This window comes from Acanthochromis polyacanthus, chromosome 3 (assembly GCF_021347895.1).
Source record: "Acanthochromis polyacanthus isolate Apoly-LR-REF ecotype Palm Island chromosome 3, KAUST_Apoly_ChrSc, whole genome shotgun sequence".
Classification (NCBI taxonomy): Eukaryota; Metazoa; Chordata; class Actinopteri; family Pomacentridae; genus Acanthochromis; species Acanthochromis polyacanthus.
In genome coordinates, this window is record NC_067115.1 from 13142733 (window position 1) to 13159580 (window position 16848).

Below are 16848 nucleotides of genomic sequence, written 5' to 3' on the forward strand. Positions count from 1 at the left end.
TGGGTTTAGTTACGTATAATTTTAGAATAATGCAAAGTATTTCAATTCAAGAAAATGGTATTAAACTAAAATGCCACATAGAGACATTTTGTGTCAGATCATGTAGTCAATCAAGGACTTTGGTCCCAAATCCAACTATCTCAACAACTGCTGCAAAGGATTGTTATGAAAGTTTGTTCCTGGATGAATTGTGACTGGTGATCCTTTGATTTCCCCCTCTAACACTAGCAGAAAGTTTTTGTAGACCTTCATGTTTCCATTGCCATTCTGTAATTGCTGTGTAGAGGATGGGAAAAAGCCTATACTAAAAATATCATAGAAAAACTGACAACCCCCCCACATACACACACTCCCCCCACCCCCTCTTAAAAAAGCAAAACAAAACACAGTGATGCATTAATGTAGAGCTATTTTAATAATTGTTTTCTTCAGTCAGATTAATATGTCACAATGTCATAACCTTTTTGTGACAGTAGGTGTCACCCAAGTGCCAGGACCAGTCAGGGAAACACCACTGAAGCGCTGTCGTTAGTGGCAGAATAAAAGGGCGCTTGCAGTGGTCACACAGTTTGTTTACACATCTGGCTTTACTGGTGTACGAAATAAGAGTTAGAGGACAGAGTTTGACCATGGTTTGTGTATAATATATATTCCAAGTTAGCTGTTAGCTTTAAGTGACCACCGTGTGACAATGTGTGGAAATGTTGTGTTGTTTTATGAATACTGTAAGATAAATGATTTACAAAGTAACATCAACAGAACCCGATGCAATGCTCAAGCACCCGTTCCGTCTTTTGTTGCCTTGTTACTAGTCGAATGTGAAAATAAAGTAGGCTTGTATTATGTTTGTCGCGCTGTATTACATAAAAGGCAGCCGCCTTGTGATCTTGCACTTGTTTTAGAATTGTTGCATTTTCTGTAAAAAGCCTATGTCAGATGAGTTCATAAGTTAATATTAATTCATGCTTATGTGAATGAGATGTACATGGTGTGGCGTAATTATGTTTTGGATGATTAGTAATGATTGTGGATTTGAAGTAAAGTATTTTAGAAATGTGCTTTGGCCACATTAGTTTCATAATAAAATGGCACTTGCAGTGGTCACACACAGATGATTGTCTGTTCCTGACTGCTACAGTTTCTTAGAATTGTGAAGCAACAACGCTACCCACCCAGGCACCCCTAGGCTGGAGGCAATCCTAATGTTAACAATTAGCTTAAAGCTCTGCTTTACTTTTATACACTTAGTAAGCCATTCACTTGGCCCATTTATTTATTTAACTTAATGGAAGTAAGTCTTTAATTATGCAGGCCTGGACCGTTGAAGCTATTTCTCGAAGGTATTGGTCTGCATCAACTTACATTTCATAATTCCCCTTTACACCAAAATTAATTGTCTTGTTATTTGCTTTTTCTACTTGTTTTACTGAGGATTTTATGAGTTAAAACCCATCAGAATGGGGAGAACATTATTGTATCTCATCTCTGATGAGATGAGCTCAGTTAACTGACAGGGGTGATAAAGCCGACACAGATGCTAACTGTCATGTCACCATAAATTTTATGTAAGAATCATGTGCGTGCTTTTAAGATTGCATTGCCTCAACTATTTAACAAGGTGTTTCTCAGAAGTGAGGGGCCATTAGATCAAAACTGACTCAGCTGAGCTTTTCTTATCCAGGTCAACTATTCACATGCAGCAGCATGGTCTGAAAAACAGTCACACTCTATAAATAGTAAACATTTTTACTGTTCAATGGTATGTGGTGTGATGTCACCAAATGCTTTAGAGTACTTTGCTGCACAGCATAGGTAGGTTAACTGATTTTCAAGTATATTTGATCACTAATTCATTGATATTTTTCATGTCTTTACAATAACGAGATACAGACAAATATACATTTGTGCTGAAAGACGTACACTGTGCACCTGACTGTGCCCACGTGTTCACATGTCTTTATAGTGTGAAGCGACAACACGACGCAAAGGGCTGACATCACTTGAGCTGGACTCTCTGATTTATGGCCTGCAGTGCAGCACTGTGCACCAACTGTTAAGCAGAAAGAAACAACACACCAAGGTCAGTCTTCTAGGAAGGTTAATCTGTGTAAAACATCTAAATTTCCAATTTCCCCACATAGATAATTTAACAAAATTGCTTGCAGAAAACCACCACCAACAAAATGATGGCAAAGATACCTCGATCACCATTTAGATATTTGCAGGTGCATGTGGGATCTATTTCTTTAAAACAAATTTAGTTCTTAAAATATAGAACTGCAAACAAAATCATGGTACTCATCCAAATGTTTTTGTGCATTTGGATGGAAAAAGTCTGGCAAACCTTTTGGCTCAATTTTGTGAAAAATATATATAATAAAATCATGGCATTAAGCTAAAATGTCACATAGAAACATTGTGTCAGATCACGTAATCAGTCGAGGACTTTGGTGCCACATCCAACTATCTCAACAACTACTGAAAGATTTGTTATGAATGTTTATTCATGGATAAATCTGGACTGGTGATCCTCTGATTCCCCCCAACACTACCAGCAAGACTGTCATGTATCTTGTAAGATATCTCCATGTCTACTTTATGAATTACAAAAAATCATGTACAATCATGTTTCCATCGCCATTCTACATTTGATTAATGGGCAACCACATAAAGTGTTTGCGTGTCTCTTGCATTGGATGGGGCTTTGCACAATTGCTTCCACTCGGTGTTGTGTGACGGTTTGTCGATCAGGTGGTAGGACTTATGTGAAGGACCTATTGTAGAGCATGGCGTGACCCACCCTCGCTGGTATCCATCAATGTTCTGACAGGCCTGGTGGTTCATCCAGCAGGACTTCAAGGCCACGTTGCTGCTCCACCGTGTCATATGCCCCAAAGACACTTCAGACACGCACACACCATCACCACCGCTACCACCAATCCACATACTTTCAGAACCAGTGGCCCACTTATAGGTAAGAGGACACCATCAAAGGCTGTGAACTTGTGGCTGCAGAACCCATGTGGCATCCACATCCATTAGAAAAAAAATAGCATAAATAGTAAGTTGCACAATTCTTTTCCCAACCTGTTTATTCTCAAACTGATTGAAGTTGTATGTACATGCAAGATCGAGATCCGAAATATTTCAAGTGGACAAATCTGTACATGCTGTTGTGACATAATGCTTTTACTCTTCTGATCTCCCTGTTTGTCCTTTGCACATCTTTGACTGTGTTGTGGCATTCATACTCAATGCTGTACATATTTTGCCTGGATGAAGATGCGTCTGGCACGCCAGCGAGGACAGTTGGTTATGAGGTTTTCAACAAGTTGCAGCCTCTCACCAAATGTATTCATTTGTCATCTCACCTTTTGTATGCCTTCCATTACACCCACCCGCCTCTCCTTGAATCCAACACCTTGTATCCCTGCCATCGACCCCTCCTCCATCTGTCACTGTGATGCATTGGCAGTTTGCAGAAGGTTACCACGCAAGACCTCTTAACACCTGGTTTTAGGGATAGTTTTGCCCGTCCCACCTGCTAGCCTCCTGCAGCGACCCAGCACTTTGCACTGATCCCGCTAAGGCTCTGTATGTTGCCCTCACTGATTAAATGGAGTGTTCTGGCAGTGGTATGGTGGCCAGGTCTCAGATCTCCTCCCTGATGCTCGTTTTCATGTGTCTTGGAAAGATGCCACTCTTATCTAGGGATGGGTACCGGGCCCTGGTACTAAATGAGCCACTGGGCGAAATTTTTAAATACTGGACTACTGATGCAGAAAATGTTCGTCGCTACGAGAATAACAAGTTGTTTGCATGTCAGAGCAGAAACACAATCTGTGGAAGCATTCAGTAAAAGTTCATCATGTACAGAATTCGTAGATCTTTTCTTGATAACCAGGTACACCATGTGTACTAGCAGACAGAACATGGAGTTCTGTTTGAAATTCAGAGCATAGTTTAACTATTTTTTTTTTCTTTTTTTTTACAGACAAGGAAAATAGTTCTAAAATGGCTTTAGGCCATAAAGTAGTTGTATAAATGTCATATCTAAGATCAAATGATCAAGATAAAGCTGGCTTAATAATTTACTCCAACAATTTCTGAGATGGGCTGCACAGTGGAGTAGTGGTTAGCACTTTCGCCTTGCAGCAAGAAGATCCCGGTTCGAATCCCAGGGTGGGCCTGGGATCTTTCTGCATGGAGTTTGCATGTTCTCCCTGTGCATGCGTGGGTTTTCTCCGGGCACTCCGGCTTCTTCCCACTGTCCAAAAATATGCTGAATTTCTGAGATGCGAGTGTCCCAGCTATAAGTTATTCAGATGACTGGACCGTGAGCGCTCACTGTAGCCTTATCTCGGCAAGACTTTTTAAAAATCTGCCGCTGGCTCTGACGGTTCTGTAGCGGTTAAACAAGGCTATACTGTAAGTAGTTTTACATTCATCTGACAGTTACATTTTGACCTCAGTGTATTTTTTTTCATTGTTCACAGAAAAAAAACAGTTTGAATGAAGTCAAAATTAATGTTCATGACTATATATTATTATGTAATGTACTAGATCTCTGACTTTTTACTTTTGAATTATTCTCTTGTCTTCATTACCTGTAGTACGACTTTGTTCTATTCTTATGACTGTTACTGTGCATTAAAAATAACATTTAAGCTAAGCCTAACAGGCAGAGTAAGAGCTCACTTGTGTTTAGGTTCTGAGTAAAGCATCATTAATTATTGATGATGTTCACTGTGTGGCACAGGTGAGGTCCGGGTTAATTAGATTATGTTTGTGCAGCCTATAAACCTCTGGATGTTAAAGGTCAAACAGCAGCTATGTATGTAGAATGTAGACTAATCTATTTTGTTTATAATAAAACTATAAACCCGTCCGTCCCTGCTTATGAGGTATATCCAGATAAACATGCGGTCCTATAAAACAGCCCCGCATTAGGTGGTGTCTACGGCAAGGTTTAGTAATTATTCAGTAGTTAGTTACTGCTAAGTTTTTGTCCATCCACTGATATAAGTGAGAATAAGACAGTACAGTTCAACTGCATCACAAACTACAGCTGTCAATAAATCAACGCCTCTAAAAACATTGAATAAAGATTTGTAATAATCTTAGAAACCTCAAAATACATACATATGAATTATTTTCGTATTAAAACACACGGAGGGCTGGGAGGTAGGGCTGTGGAGGTTCTGGACAGCTCTCTGTGATCATCATTATGCAAATAATATATAAATAAGGCGCTCCTTGTCCTATTTATATTCTGTTCCTAATTTGTTTAGTTTTTTCTCTCAGCAAACAAAACAAACAAAAACAATCCAAAAGTACCAATAAAAATATTGATGAAAGTACCAGATCGATAAGTTGTATAAATGAAAAGGTAAAAGTAATAGTGCTGTTAAATTCTTAGCAATAGTCATCCCTACTCTTATCTCCTATTAATCACGGCACTCTTTCCTACTCCCTCCACTGCTTTTGACAGCACAGATTAGAATGAAACTCTTGCAGACTGTCAAATTACACGTGACATGACGAAGTGAACTGCAAGGTGTGATTGTGGTTTGGATCAGAGCATAGCAAAAGCTTTGTTCGTTCTATTCTTGCTGCAACATGCAGGTTTTGACTAGTCTTGAAGCTAAGGTTCACTCATCCAATAACTGTATTTGATCATGTAGTTGAGTTTTGATCTTGTTAGCTGTGGGTCACAACCTTTCACTGCTGTAGTATGTGCATAACAATCTACAATATGCCTGCTGTCTCTGGCTCATTGTTCTTTGAAGCTATCAGCCGACAAATACTCCAGCTCACGGCCGGGCCCTCAGCTCTTGAGGCTGGTGATGACACATGCTTAGCAGACAAAGTGCCCGGACCACCCGGGTTTAGGTGTCCTGACCTTGGAGGCTGGCTGTGAAAAATAACAACACCAGGGGAGAAAGAATGCCTCCTGTGCTGCTCAAGGGATCAACCTGTTGCCCCTGTCGGGATGAGTTCAGCATGTCTCATGAGCTCCTTATGGATTTTGCAAAATGTTTGTTTTTAAAAGGTAAAGAAACAAAGGTATTAGACTCCAGAAGTGTGGAAGTTTTTCCTTGCCACTGTCGCCTTAGGGCTTGCTCTGGGGGTTCAAGCCATATGGGCTCTGTAAATGTCTTGAGGACAATCTGAATTGTAATTGGCACTATATAAATAAAACCGAATTGAACTGAATCGTCCCGTCTCACTTTTGGTGTGAGTATGCAGTAGTCTGGTTCATCCAAGAGGGACACTGTTTGACAAGCTCTGGGAGTTGAATCACTGAAAATCTACAACAAAATTCACTTAAATCCATTGAATCTGAAGCCTGCTCTGAAAAACGTATCATTCCGTCCAATCCCATATCAAAGAAAAACAAAATACTAGCAATGCCATTTCTCTGTTCGTGACATTCTGGCGAAATAGTGATAGATTTACAGCAACTTCTTTCATTTTTCAGCTATTTGAGGTATCTGTTAAACAGATTGTTGCATTGATTTCTGGGAAGACAGATGGTGGTGTGCCTGCTTCAAGACAACTGAAGGAATGAAGAATTGTTCAGCTCGGTAGATCAAATTCAGTATAGGCCTTAGGCTTACACTTTTATTGTGCGTAGGTGCATACGATCTCACAGACATATTTCTGAGTAGCTTTGTTTTCTTTCTGGCCATGGTTGAAAGTAGATAAATAGCACGGAGTACTTGAAAATGAGACAAAAATACCATTTTTCATGCCAAAGCAATAAGACAAATCTTGCAAAATATGTCTGTCTTGTTTAAAGCTCTTCAAATGGTTAGTTGATTATGGCAGACAACATTCCGTATTATCTTGATTTTCTTTTTTCAAAAGAGATAGTTCATCCTCTGTACACCAGAAAAACTGCAGACATTTCCCTACTTATTTCAGAGTTAAACTAATTATAATGTTTTATATGTGTGCCTTTATAACTGAAGTCATTGCATTGTCTTTCCTCTGGGTTATATTCTGAGTTTAACTGTTGAGTTTGTGTGCTGTTTTCAGTGTGTCTACTTGGTTTTGTTAGAATATATTTGTTCTGTTCTTCTGTGTTTAACTCACTCTGAGCCCAGCAGATGCTCTGCTCTGTCTTTTCAGCCCCTGCAGACCCCTGAAACATTCTGCACCCTCTGGCCTTCCAAGCAATCATTAGAGGCCTGTGATTGACACGTTGGGATGGTGTGCATTTCATTGATGAGAGTTTTAGAGCTCTGGGGCTCGTGATCCTTCAGTGATCGGTGGTACGTCACCCTACAGCCATCCCAGGGGGACAGTCACAGATCAGTTTCAAATAGTCTGTCGCTTCCATCACCAAAGGCAAACGAACCTGCATGGGGACACAGCCGTGGGTAAAGATCTCTGACCAGCACTGCACAGATCACTTTAACTTTACAGTTCCTGTCTGAACTAGTGAGCTAATGTCTTTTGCAACTCATCATTTAAAGTTTTTTAGACCAATTTTTTTAATCCTTGATGACAAGCTTCAGAGTACAGTGGAAGCAGAATCTGAGAGCTTAAGAATGAATGCAGCAGCAGATCTGTTACATTAATATAGAACTGCTTCAACATTCCACCTTCAATTCTAATCTCTGTCTCTTGCAAGGAACGTTTAAAAGTGTATTTTGCACTAAGCACCAGTTTAAGACTAGGAAATTCAATAAGTGCATGATAATGGAGCTGAATAACCAAGAGTATCATCTGCATAAAACTTGTGTATTTGGATAATTATGCATGAATATGACAAATCTGATTTTGGTGTGTCAGGATGAATTGAATTTATGTGTTTTTGTGACTTAAAAAAGAGACAAAGTCTTGTACTTGTTACTTCATATTAAAACTTGAAAGCTGGTGTTGAGGAAATTTACTCAAAGTCGTCATATGAAGTTTGCTGGAGTGGTGTGTTTATTAGTATTCCGGTATATGGTGGACTTGCCAACACAAAGCGTGAGTCTGTGAAGGTAAACTTGTACATAATTGCTAGTTAATGACAAAACGTGATTGAGTCAAGAGGTCTGGTAGACAACAAAAGGTTGGAGACAAAGGGTCTGGCAGACAGATGCAAACAACAAAATATAAGAGAATTATGAATAACAATGGGTAATGGAATGGAGTGACACTAGAAAGTATCTGTAGCTGTTTTCTTCATCACTGGTATAGAGAAATAATGATTCCAAATTTCTGTATTATTGTTACAAGTAATATAGAAATTTGCTTGATGATTTTGAAAACATACATAATGTGCAGGGTGCCACGACCAACAAGAGCGTCCACCACCTGTGCCTTGACAGTGTCCCACTAAATTGCTGAACATGCGGGGACCTTACGGTGCTACTCATTCCATGTCAGAAAGTGTTTGAGGTGTGTGCTCCAATGACCTTGGGGTCACATACCATACTGCATAGCCCCAAAGCGGCTATGCAGTTATGCTGACCATGTAGACGTTTAAATCACAAAACTGGCAATCAGAGGTGGGATGGTGGGAGGGAGAAGAAGGAGAGGATGGGGCAAGGCAAGGAGAACTCGTTCCTGAGCAATGGTCAGCTGGGAAAGGCTTGGTGGTGGGTGTGTGGAAAGACTGGAAATATGTTGAAGAGATGCGTGTGTTATCTTTTCTCCTCGCCACTGGCCGTCCAGTACCTCCCCTCGCGGCGTGTCGTCAGCAGTTTATCTCAGAGTCCGGCAGGGCTGCAAGTGAAAAACAGGAGGAAATCTGATCCATATGGTGGCACTATAAAGTTCCTCGCTGATTTGGCAGGCTTCACCAAAACTTGGTCAAGACTTCATCCCTGCTTATGACTGGCATCCCCCTCTAACACCTGGACACTGCGCTCTGACTTATCTCTCTCTCTCTCTCTCCTCAGCAGCACCAGATATCTGCCTGACCCCAGCAGCAATCCTCAAAGCTGATTCTTCTAGAAAGGTGAATTTAAAAGATCTGGTTATTGCATTTTGTGATTTATTTATTTATTTTTACATTTTCCATATGCATAATACCTAAATTAACCTCTTGCTTTCTTATTCTTTATGTTGCCACAGAAATGAAGATACTGGGCCAGATTGCTTTCTTGCTGGTTGCTCGGGGGAATCTGGTGTCAGAACAACCGCAATTCAAAGCCGGGTGCCAGGACCACCAAGAAATCTGGTGGGAACCAAGGACGTGATGCTGGCCCGTCTCTCTTGTGACTGATGTTACTCCTGGAACACTGGAAGCCCAGAGGCGCTGGAGGCACTGGAGCCTCAGCTGAATCAGGACCAGGACTCTGCTGCAGCAGCTCGAACTGCTGGACAACAGACAGATGACATGAGGCTCCACTTCCTCAAGGAACACCCAAGTTACGTGTAATGATGGAACACCAGCTGGGTGAGGATTTCAATTGTGGTTGTCTTGCCATTTGCTGTCTGTGTGCTGATTCATAGAGTGATTTTTTAAAGCTAGATAGGATCCATGCATGGTGCTTTATCTTCACCAGCTTCCTCACTCCTGTTTATTTGTGGTTCTACAGGTTTTTAACCTAAAGGAGTTCAGAGGAAGCCGTCGATGGTTGTTATTTCTGGAGGGTGAGTATTTAAAAACCCAGCTGGTTTAATTTGGTCCCCAAAGGTCAGATTGTTTTGGCGTGACGCCCCCATGGGAATTTTGATGGGGATGTCATCTTGTCCTGTCATCTTCTGCTTTTTCTCCTTTTTTGGTTGCTACTGTCACTTTGATAGACTTTGGATGTGGGGAATTTAAGTGGATTGTCTTCCAGCTTGACTTTGAATGTGTATTCCTGAAAGAGACGTGTGCATCAGATTCCCCAAACATTTTACTTGTCTGAGGCGAATGAGATGCAGAGCCTAATAAATTGGGTTTTGCTCAATTTAATCAAGTCAGTTTGAGTATTGCATATGAACTAGCTACACAAATCAGGTGCTGAAAATTTGTAAATTAAATAAATCATTTGTGTCTTTTGTCAACTCTGAGTGACTGGTATAATCCTGTTAGTAGGATACAGGTGCATCCATTTCCTTCTCCATTCCTCACAGGCCTCTATGATGGGCTAACAAGGGTGTCCCTCTCTACTTGGAAGGGAATGTCTAATATTAGTCTCTATTATTTTAGGTGGCTTTTGCTGCTACAGCAAAGAGACCTGTGATTCCAGGTACCAAAATATCCCCCGACTAATGAGCTCATCAGTGTGGCCCCAAACTAAAAGAGGTAGGTCAGCCGGCCATGTTTTAGAATGCATGCCACACATGTTACACAGATTACTTTCTTTAGTGGAAGAGTCAGAACGACATCTGTCTAAAGGGGGATTGCTTTGTTACAGGAAGTGGAATATTGTCTTCTCAAGCGGAGGAAAACCCACACTGGCATAATGCAAACATTGTGTATGTACCTACATCATTGTCCATTATATTATTGTGGCTACAAAAGGTGTCCATGTGCATCATTTTAAGTGTGGGAGAGCTGAACATCCTGCATACTAAACATGAAACCTGTCATGATCTCATGCTTACATATTAAAACAATAGTTTTGTTTGTGCCCACAGTCATTTTTTTAACTTAAGCTGCATTAAGTGATTTTTTTCCAAATACTTGGCAGTAAGTGTGACAAAATGTTGGGCATATAACCACATGCACATTTTTACAAATGAAAAGTTGCATTTAAAACTAATATTATGACAAATATTCTATACTTTTGGTACCAATGTTTTGCATTTGTATGTGCATAATTTTATACTTTCATTGTAAGATTCAGAAACATGATATGCTGTAATCAAAGACGTGTTTGCTAGTTTGTGGTAGAAGAAACCAGCTGCAGCCTGAGTTGATTTTTATCGAGAAGGTAAGAATTTGACTTGAAGACCTCCAGCTTTAGTCTAACAAATGTGATTTTCTCCTTTACTGCAGGTTCATCCCATATTGTTCCAGCGATGTATGGAGTGGCATTGGACCTGCCCCAACCCCTCCTCCAAAGTCACGACAAGGCAGAGAGAAAGAAAGAGATAGAAATACAAATGCAAGTAAGTTTCTTCATGTCCTACAGTATTTTTTCTCAGATCTGTGCTTCCTGTGGTTGCACATGCATACTTTAAGCTAAAGATCAAAATCATTTGACTCCTGTTTGTGATATCAGCCGAGTATACCTTCATGGGGTCCCTGATAATCCGTGAGGTCATCAAAGATCTCATCCCTAAAGGAATCAAGCAGGCCAAGGTTGTCATGCTGTCTGGCACAAGGTAAGTTTATTTAACAGACAACAGCCTCTTTCCGCTGTACCCTGCGGACAATCTCCATGCCTAACATTAAACAGGAGAAGCCCTATTTCGGTTACATCCTCTGTCAACAATAAAGATTCAACTGTTATCAATGACATAATGTTCATTAAAGGGCCTTGCCCTATAATGGTGAACATTCCTCCCAGGTTAGCAGCATGGTTGTTGGGACATCACCAAGCCCTAAAACAGAATCCACTGTCTAAATGTGAAACTGCTGTATGTTCACTTCCCTGTCTGTAGCTGGCATGTGCTGTGATTTTGTTACCCTCACAAAAATCTTGTCTCAAGGCCAAACTATTTAGTGATTTTCTTGGCTCCTCTGTAGCGCTGGTGGAATAGGAGTTTTGTTAAACATTGAGAGGGTGGCCAGCCAGCTGGAGCAGCTTGGTGCTGAGGCTCAGGTTCGAGGTCTGGTGGACTCTGGTTGGTTTCTGGAGAACGAGCTGCAGGGGCTAGTAAACTGCCCAGGAGAGGCTTCCTGCTCATTTGAACATCCAATGAAGATAGGGTTCAGGTAAAGACTTTTCTGAAATTTTATGTCACTTTAATAGGCCTGATGTAAAATCTGAGATAATGTGTTCTATATTGATTTCTAAATTGATATTTCTTTTATCTATAAACTGTTTTCTTAGGCTGTGGAATGGGGTTGTCCCTGATAGATGTCGCCAGCTCTATAAGAGAGGAGAGGAATGGCAGTGCATCTATGGTCACAAAATATATTCTACATTGACCTGTGAGTGCTGACACTTTCTGTTGTTTATCATGTTGTTTGAATAGCAAGCCATATAACTAACTGGAGCTGTTCAAAATAATGAAATAAGAGAGTCATGAGCTTCATTTTCTCAGAAGCTGAAAGTGAACAGATGGATTTCCATACTTTAACCTCAGAGACATGATTAAAACATGCATCTCTTGGGTCCCAAACTCATCTATAAAATCTATATTGACTGTAAAAAATTGTCTGGAGGCAGAAAGAGATGGAGAACCTTTGTCATTGCCCTACATGGCAGCTGTCATTCTGGGCATTAAAAGGCCAGCAATAAATAAATTAAAAACTATTGTAGGTTAACTAAAATTCAAAATAGCTTCCCCAAACTGGACTGCACGGCGAAGATTCTGTTGATCCTGATAACTGTGATAGTCGTACATGAAAGCTTATGGGCCCATATATATGTGATTTGATCGTTTCCGACTTTGGCTGCTCCTAAAGTTAATATGAATTAAAACGGTAAAGAAAACAAAACATGCAATTTGACAATGTTCTATTTTTTCTACAAATTAAAGTAGAATTTTTTGTCAAACAAGAACAACAGAATGAGCTGTAAATGGACTTATCACCCTATAAAATTGTCCTGGTGAATGTGTTAATAAGTAGTTTACATATATAGCAGACACAGAGCAATTCTAATATTTAATTGAACTCATATTTCAAGGCAGACTATCAGGAAGTCAGAGCGGCATGGGCTCACCTGATTGCCTAGTCATAGTTTAAGAGGTCACTCAAACATCAAAAGTCCTAGCTCACGCATGGACCAGGCTATTACTGATGTATTATTCATGCAAGAGGCTGATTCATCACTACTTTACTTTAATAAAGATGCCAGCATGCATCATACCGTTCCCATCGTCATCAAAGAGTGGTGATGCGTTGTCATAAACTTCACTCATTTTAATGCAAAGATCAGAAGAAAAAAGAAACTTTGTTGATTCTGATCAAACCCTTTGATTCAGGCTGCGTACCAATTTTCCCTTATTTATTTCTTTGCTTTGTTGTCTGCATCACACACTAAATAGAAGAGGCAAATTCCGGATTCACTAGAAGAATCTAAGCCAATCAGCTCTAAAGATAACGGGAACCATCTTCCTAGCTGTCTTCTATCACACTGACCTGAATAATGTGTGTGTTTTTTTTTAATTAAGCTACTCTGAGTGCTTTATAAAGGTTGTATTGGTGGTCTCAGGAAAAAAAGTGAAAAAAAGTCAATGAGCTCCCCCAAAAGCCATGGCATTGTTTACATGAATACAATTCCAATATGGCCCTTTCATTTAGCTTCATTTTTCTTCCCACCAGCCCACAAGGAAAACAGTTGACTCACTAAATGCTGTACTTTGCTTACCGCTTAGTTTAGAACATTGATTCTCTTTTTAAATATGAGTGACTGCCTTCATGTTATGCAGTCATCAGACACACTGATTGACTATACTGATCAGAGCATCTTTAAATCTCTGTTTTCCCTGCAGCGCCCCTGTTGTTGTGCAGTGGCTATATGACGAGGAGCAGCTGAGAGGGGAGAACATCTACGTGGGAGGACAGAGTATGTCGGTGGAACAGTGGCAATACCTGCAGAACCTGGGCTTGAAGTTCAAAAACTCACTGAGAGATGTCACGTAAGTCCTCCACACCGTTTCGTTGTCCAGATTACTATCACTAGATCCATCTACCAGTGATGAGTGATCACTGCTGTCAATGTGTCTTTCAGGGGTGTCTTTGCTGCATCCTGCATCTCCCACAGTGCAATTAGCAAAAGGTAAAAGGGGATATTTGACTCTGGTGGTGTGAACATGTCTTTACACCTGCCTCGGTGCTGTTTCTGTTTGCCTGTTTATCATGCTGCATTCTTCATGTCAGAAATACCATGTCACATTTCCCCCAAATCTCTTGGTACCCCAAGAACACACTCATTCTTTTGCTGCACACTTGGACATTGATGGGTCAGTGCAGACTTAGTTTGGTTTGAATAGTCAGGCTGAGTTATTTATTGATGATGATGAGTCTTATGGAAAGAGCTGAAGGTTCAAGGTCATTGTATGTAATTTTGTAGTTGCAGTTCTATGATGTGACAGTGGCTGCATCAAGAGAATGAGTCAAAACTGACCAAAAGAGCTTAATTTGGGATTACTGTTTACATCTTCCTAGTCCTCAATTGCTAACTCTGAAGTCTTACCCCTTTTTGACTTCTGCCAGCCTTCCCATTCACTTTTGTTTTCTTTCCCTAATTGCCTCTTTCTTTTTTCTAAATGGTAGCCTCTCCATCTTATTCCTCTTCTAGTAATTGGATGACTTTCCAAGTTAGAGGCACCTCCCTACCACGAGCCCTGCACGAGCCCTGCAATGCTGGGACAGGAGTCTGGAGACGCGAGCCTTCACAGCCTGGAATGCCTGTGCCCAGTGACACTCTGACCCTTGTGACCAGGCCACCCAGCAGGAGCTTACCCTGCTCCAGATGCTGGTAGCCATGGGCCTTGACCTCCAGAAGCTGGGCCTTGATCCCCAGGGAGGTGCAGATTCTCTGGCCAGCATGGTTAGCAATGGTGGCTAAGTGTGAAACTGGAGGGGATTGTAGAAGATAGCCAAACAAAGGCTTAGTAGATGACAAAATGTGTTGAATATTTCATGTAACCATAGAAATCCTGCAAAAATCTGGTTACTGTGTCTTGTGCTGCTCAGCATTCCATTATGCTCAACATGTCTGTTAGATTTGTGGCTGGTGTTTGTGTCACTGCGTCTGGGTTTGAGAGGCTTAGCGGGCCCTCTACTGGACATCAGAGGCAAGAGCTTTAGGTCTAAACCAAAGTAATTTGAACTGTACTGGTCAAAGAGCTTTGAGTTTTAGTAGATGGCTGCACATAACCTTCTACAACACCTTTCCATCCTCTCCAGGAACATTTAACATCAGAGCACTGTAGTATAGTTTTAATGAACACAGGCTCCACAAACTATCTGAGGCACAAACACTTTTGCTTAGCTGAGAAAAATACACATTTGCACACCATATAATTTTTCGCATTTAAATTGGCTTTGAATTGTATTTTATTTATGTTCTATCAAACAGCCATCCTATATTGTTTATGGATTATATTATTTATGTACCAAATTTTGAGTATATTGATTCACAAAAACGTAAATTGTTTGCTTGATTCGAGGACAAGCAAAAAAAAAACTCCACTCATACTGACTATATATACCGGGCTTTGCAAAAGTTCTGTTACACTCGGTTTCATGATCTTTAGAGACGTTTACATGTCGGAGTGAAAAATTCCATTAAATAAACTGAAAGTCCTACCTTATAGGCAGGTGTCCTTAATACAATTTTTTTTCTCCGGTGAAGTTGTATCAAGATGGAAGTCAAAAGAGTTGAGATATCTGCTCTCCTTTGTGCTGAACATCAGCCGGATGACCGTCCACAGAGTTGCGGAGAGGCTAAAGAATGGTGAAGATCTTTCAGGTCTTCACCATTCTTGAAAGATCACTGAAAGATCTTCACCATTCTTGAGCCTCTCCGCGACTCTGTGGACAGTCATCCGGCTGATGTTCAGCTGCTTGGCTCTGTCAGACTTGTTGTGGCCAGCATGAAGGAGAGCAGATATCTCAACTCTTTTGACTTCCATCTTGATACAACTTCACCGGAGAAAAAAATTGTATTAAGGACACCTGCCTATAAGGTAGAACTTTCAGTTTATTTAATGGAATTTTTCACTCCGACATGTAAACCGTCTCTAAAGATCATGAAACCGCCTAACAGAACTTTTGCAAAGCCCGGTATATCTAACACAATACCTATATATCCATATTTCCAATGCATGCAAGGCAAAAGCGTGATTAGTTATTGATATAAACCAAGCATGACCACTGCCTTACTACCATTATTTGCTCTCATTTGTAGTGGGTAACCTATGAGAAAAAAAATCCAGAGTACATATTTAAAATGTGAAGTCTTCAAAATAAAGATAAAAATATTATAGTTATTCACTCCTCAGTTTACATCTATATGTATTGACATGGGACAAACTATTTGTTTCGCAGCCCTTCCTGTTGTCAAACACATGCTCTTTCATGATGCATGCTAATTTTGCCAGTCATTATCAGATGTTGCTGTGAGTTTTATTTCATGTAAGGTAGCTGTAATAACTGAGCTCTTGCACATGCTAAACGAGAATAAAAATATGAATTAGCTCTGACTGCGTGGATTCTGTTCATGCTGCTGACATTTGCAGAACATGGGAGAAATAAAATGCTCATATAGATTTTGTTTTAAAATCAGAAAAAAAATTTAGGGTTACTATAACCCTATAATAACTAGTTCTGACTAGTTATAACTAGTTAGTATAGCTACATGAAACTGTAGCATTGTTTAATTTTGTGCCCCTTTTGGTTATTTCCCATCTCTTTATTGTTGTATTTTGTCCTTTTTTTTTTTTTTTTTTTTGCAATTTGTGTCTCCTTGTGGTCATTTTGCTTCATGTTATGGTTGTTTTTGGTTGACTTTGAGAATTTTGTTTCAGCATCTTGTCATTTTGGCTTTCTTTATAGTTCTTTTTGTCTTATTTAGTGATTTTGTGTCACATCTCTTTTGCGATTTTGCCGTTGTGATCCCTCTGTGTTTTTGCCCATTTTTGTATTTGTCTCGTATAGTTAATGTTGTTTATGCTTGTGATCATACTGTCTTAAGCTGGTTATTTCCATCTCATTTTACCATGTTTGTCATTATGGAAGTTTAGGTTCTGAATTTCATCATTTTCTGTTCCACTTTGGCCCTTTTGCATCATCAT

At 40.1% G+C, this 16848-nt stretch overlaps 1 protein-coding gene across 1 annotated transcript; it reads left to right on the plus strand.

The window, feature by feature from the left end:
* The first annotated feature begins 9074 nt into the window (after positions 1–9074).
* On the plus strand, positions 9075–15233 carry notum2 (notum pectinacetylesterase 2). The gene is given in 15 exon segments (XM_051946132.1): positions 9075–9107; positions 9109–9193; positions 9252–9358; positions 9360–9397; positions 9542–9594; positions 10139–10234; positions 10347–10407; positions 10931–11043; positions 11157–11259; positions 11624–11812; positions 11931–12035; positions 13540–13686; positions 13779–13826; positions 14349–14388; positions 14391–15233. Coding segments are annotated over 15 exon segments (1446 nt in total). The 3' UTR covers positions 14619–15233.
* The last annotated feature ends 1615 nt before the right edge of the window (positions 15234–16848 follow it).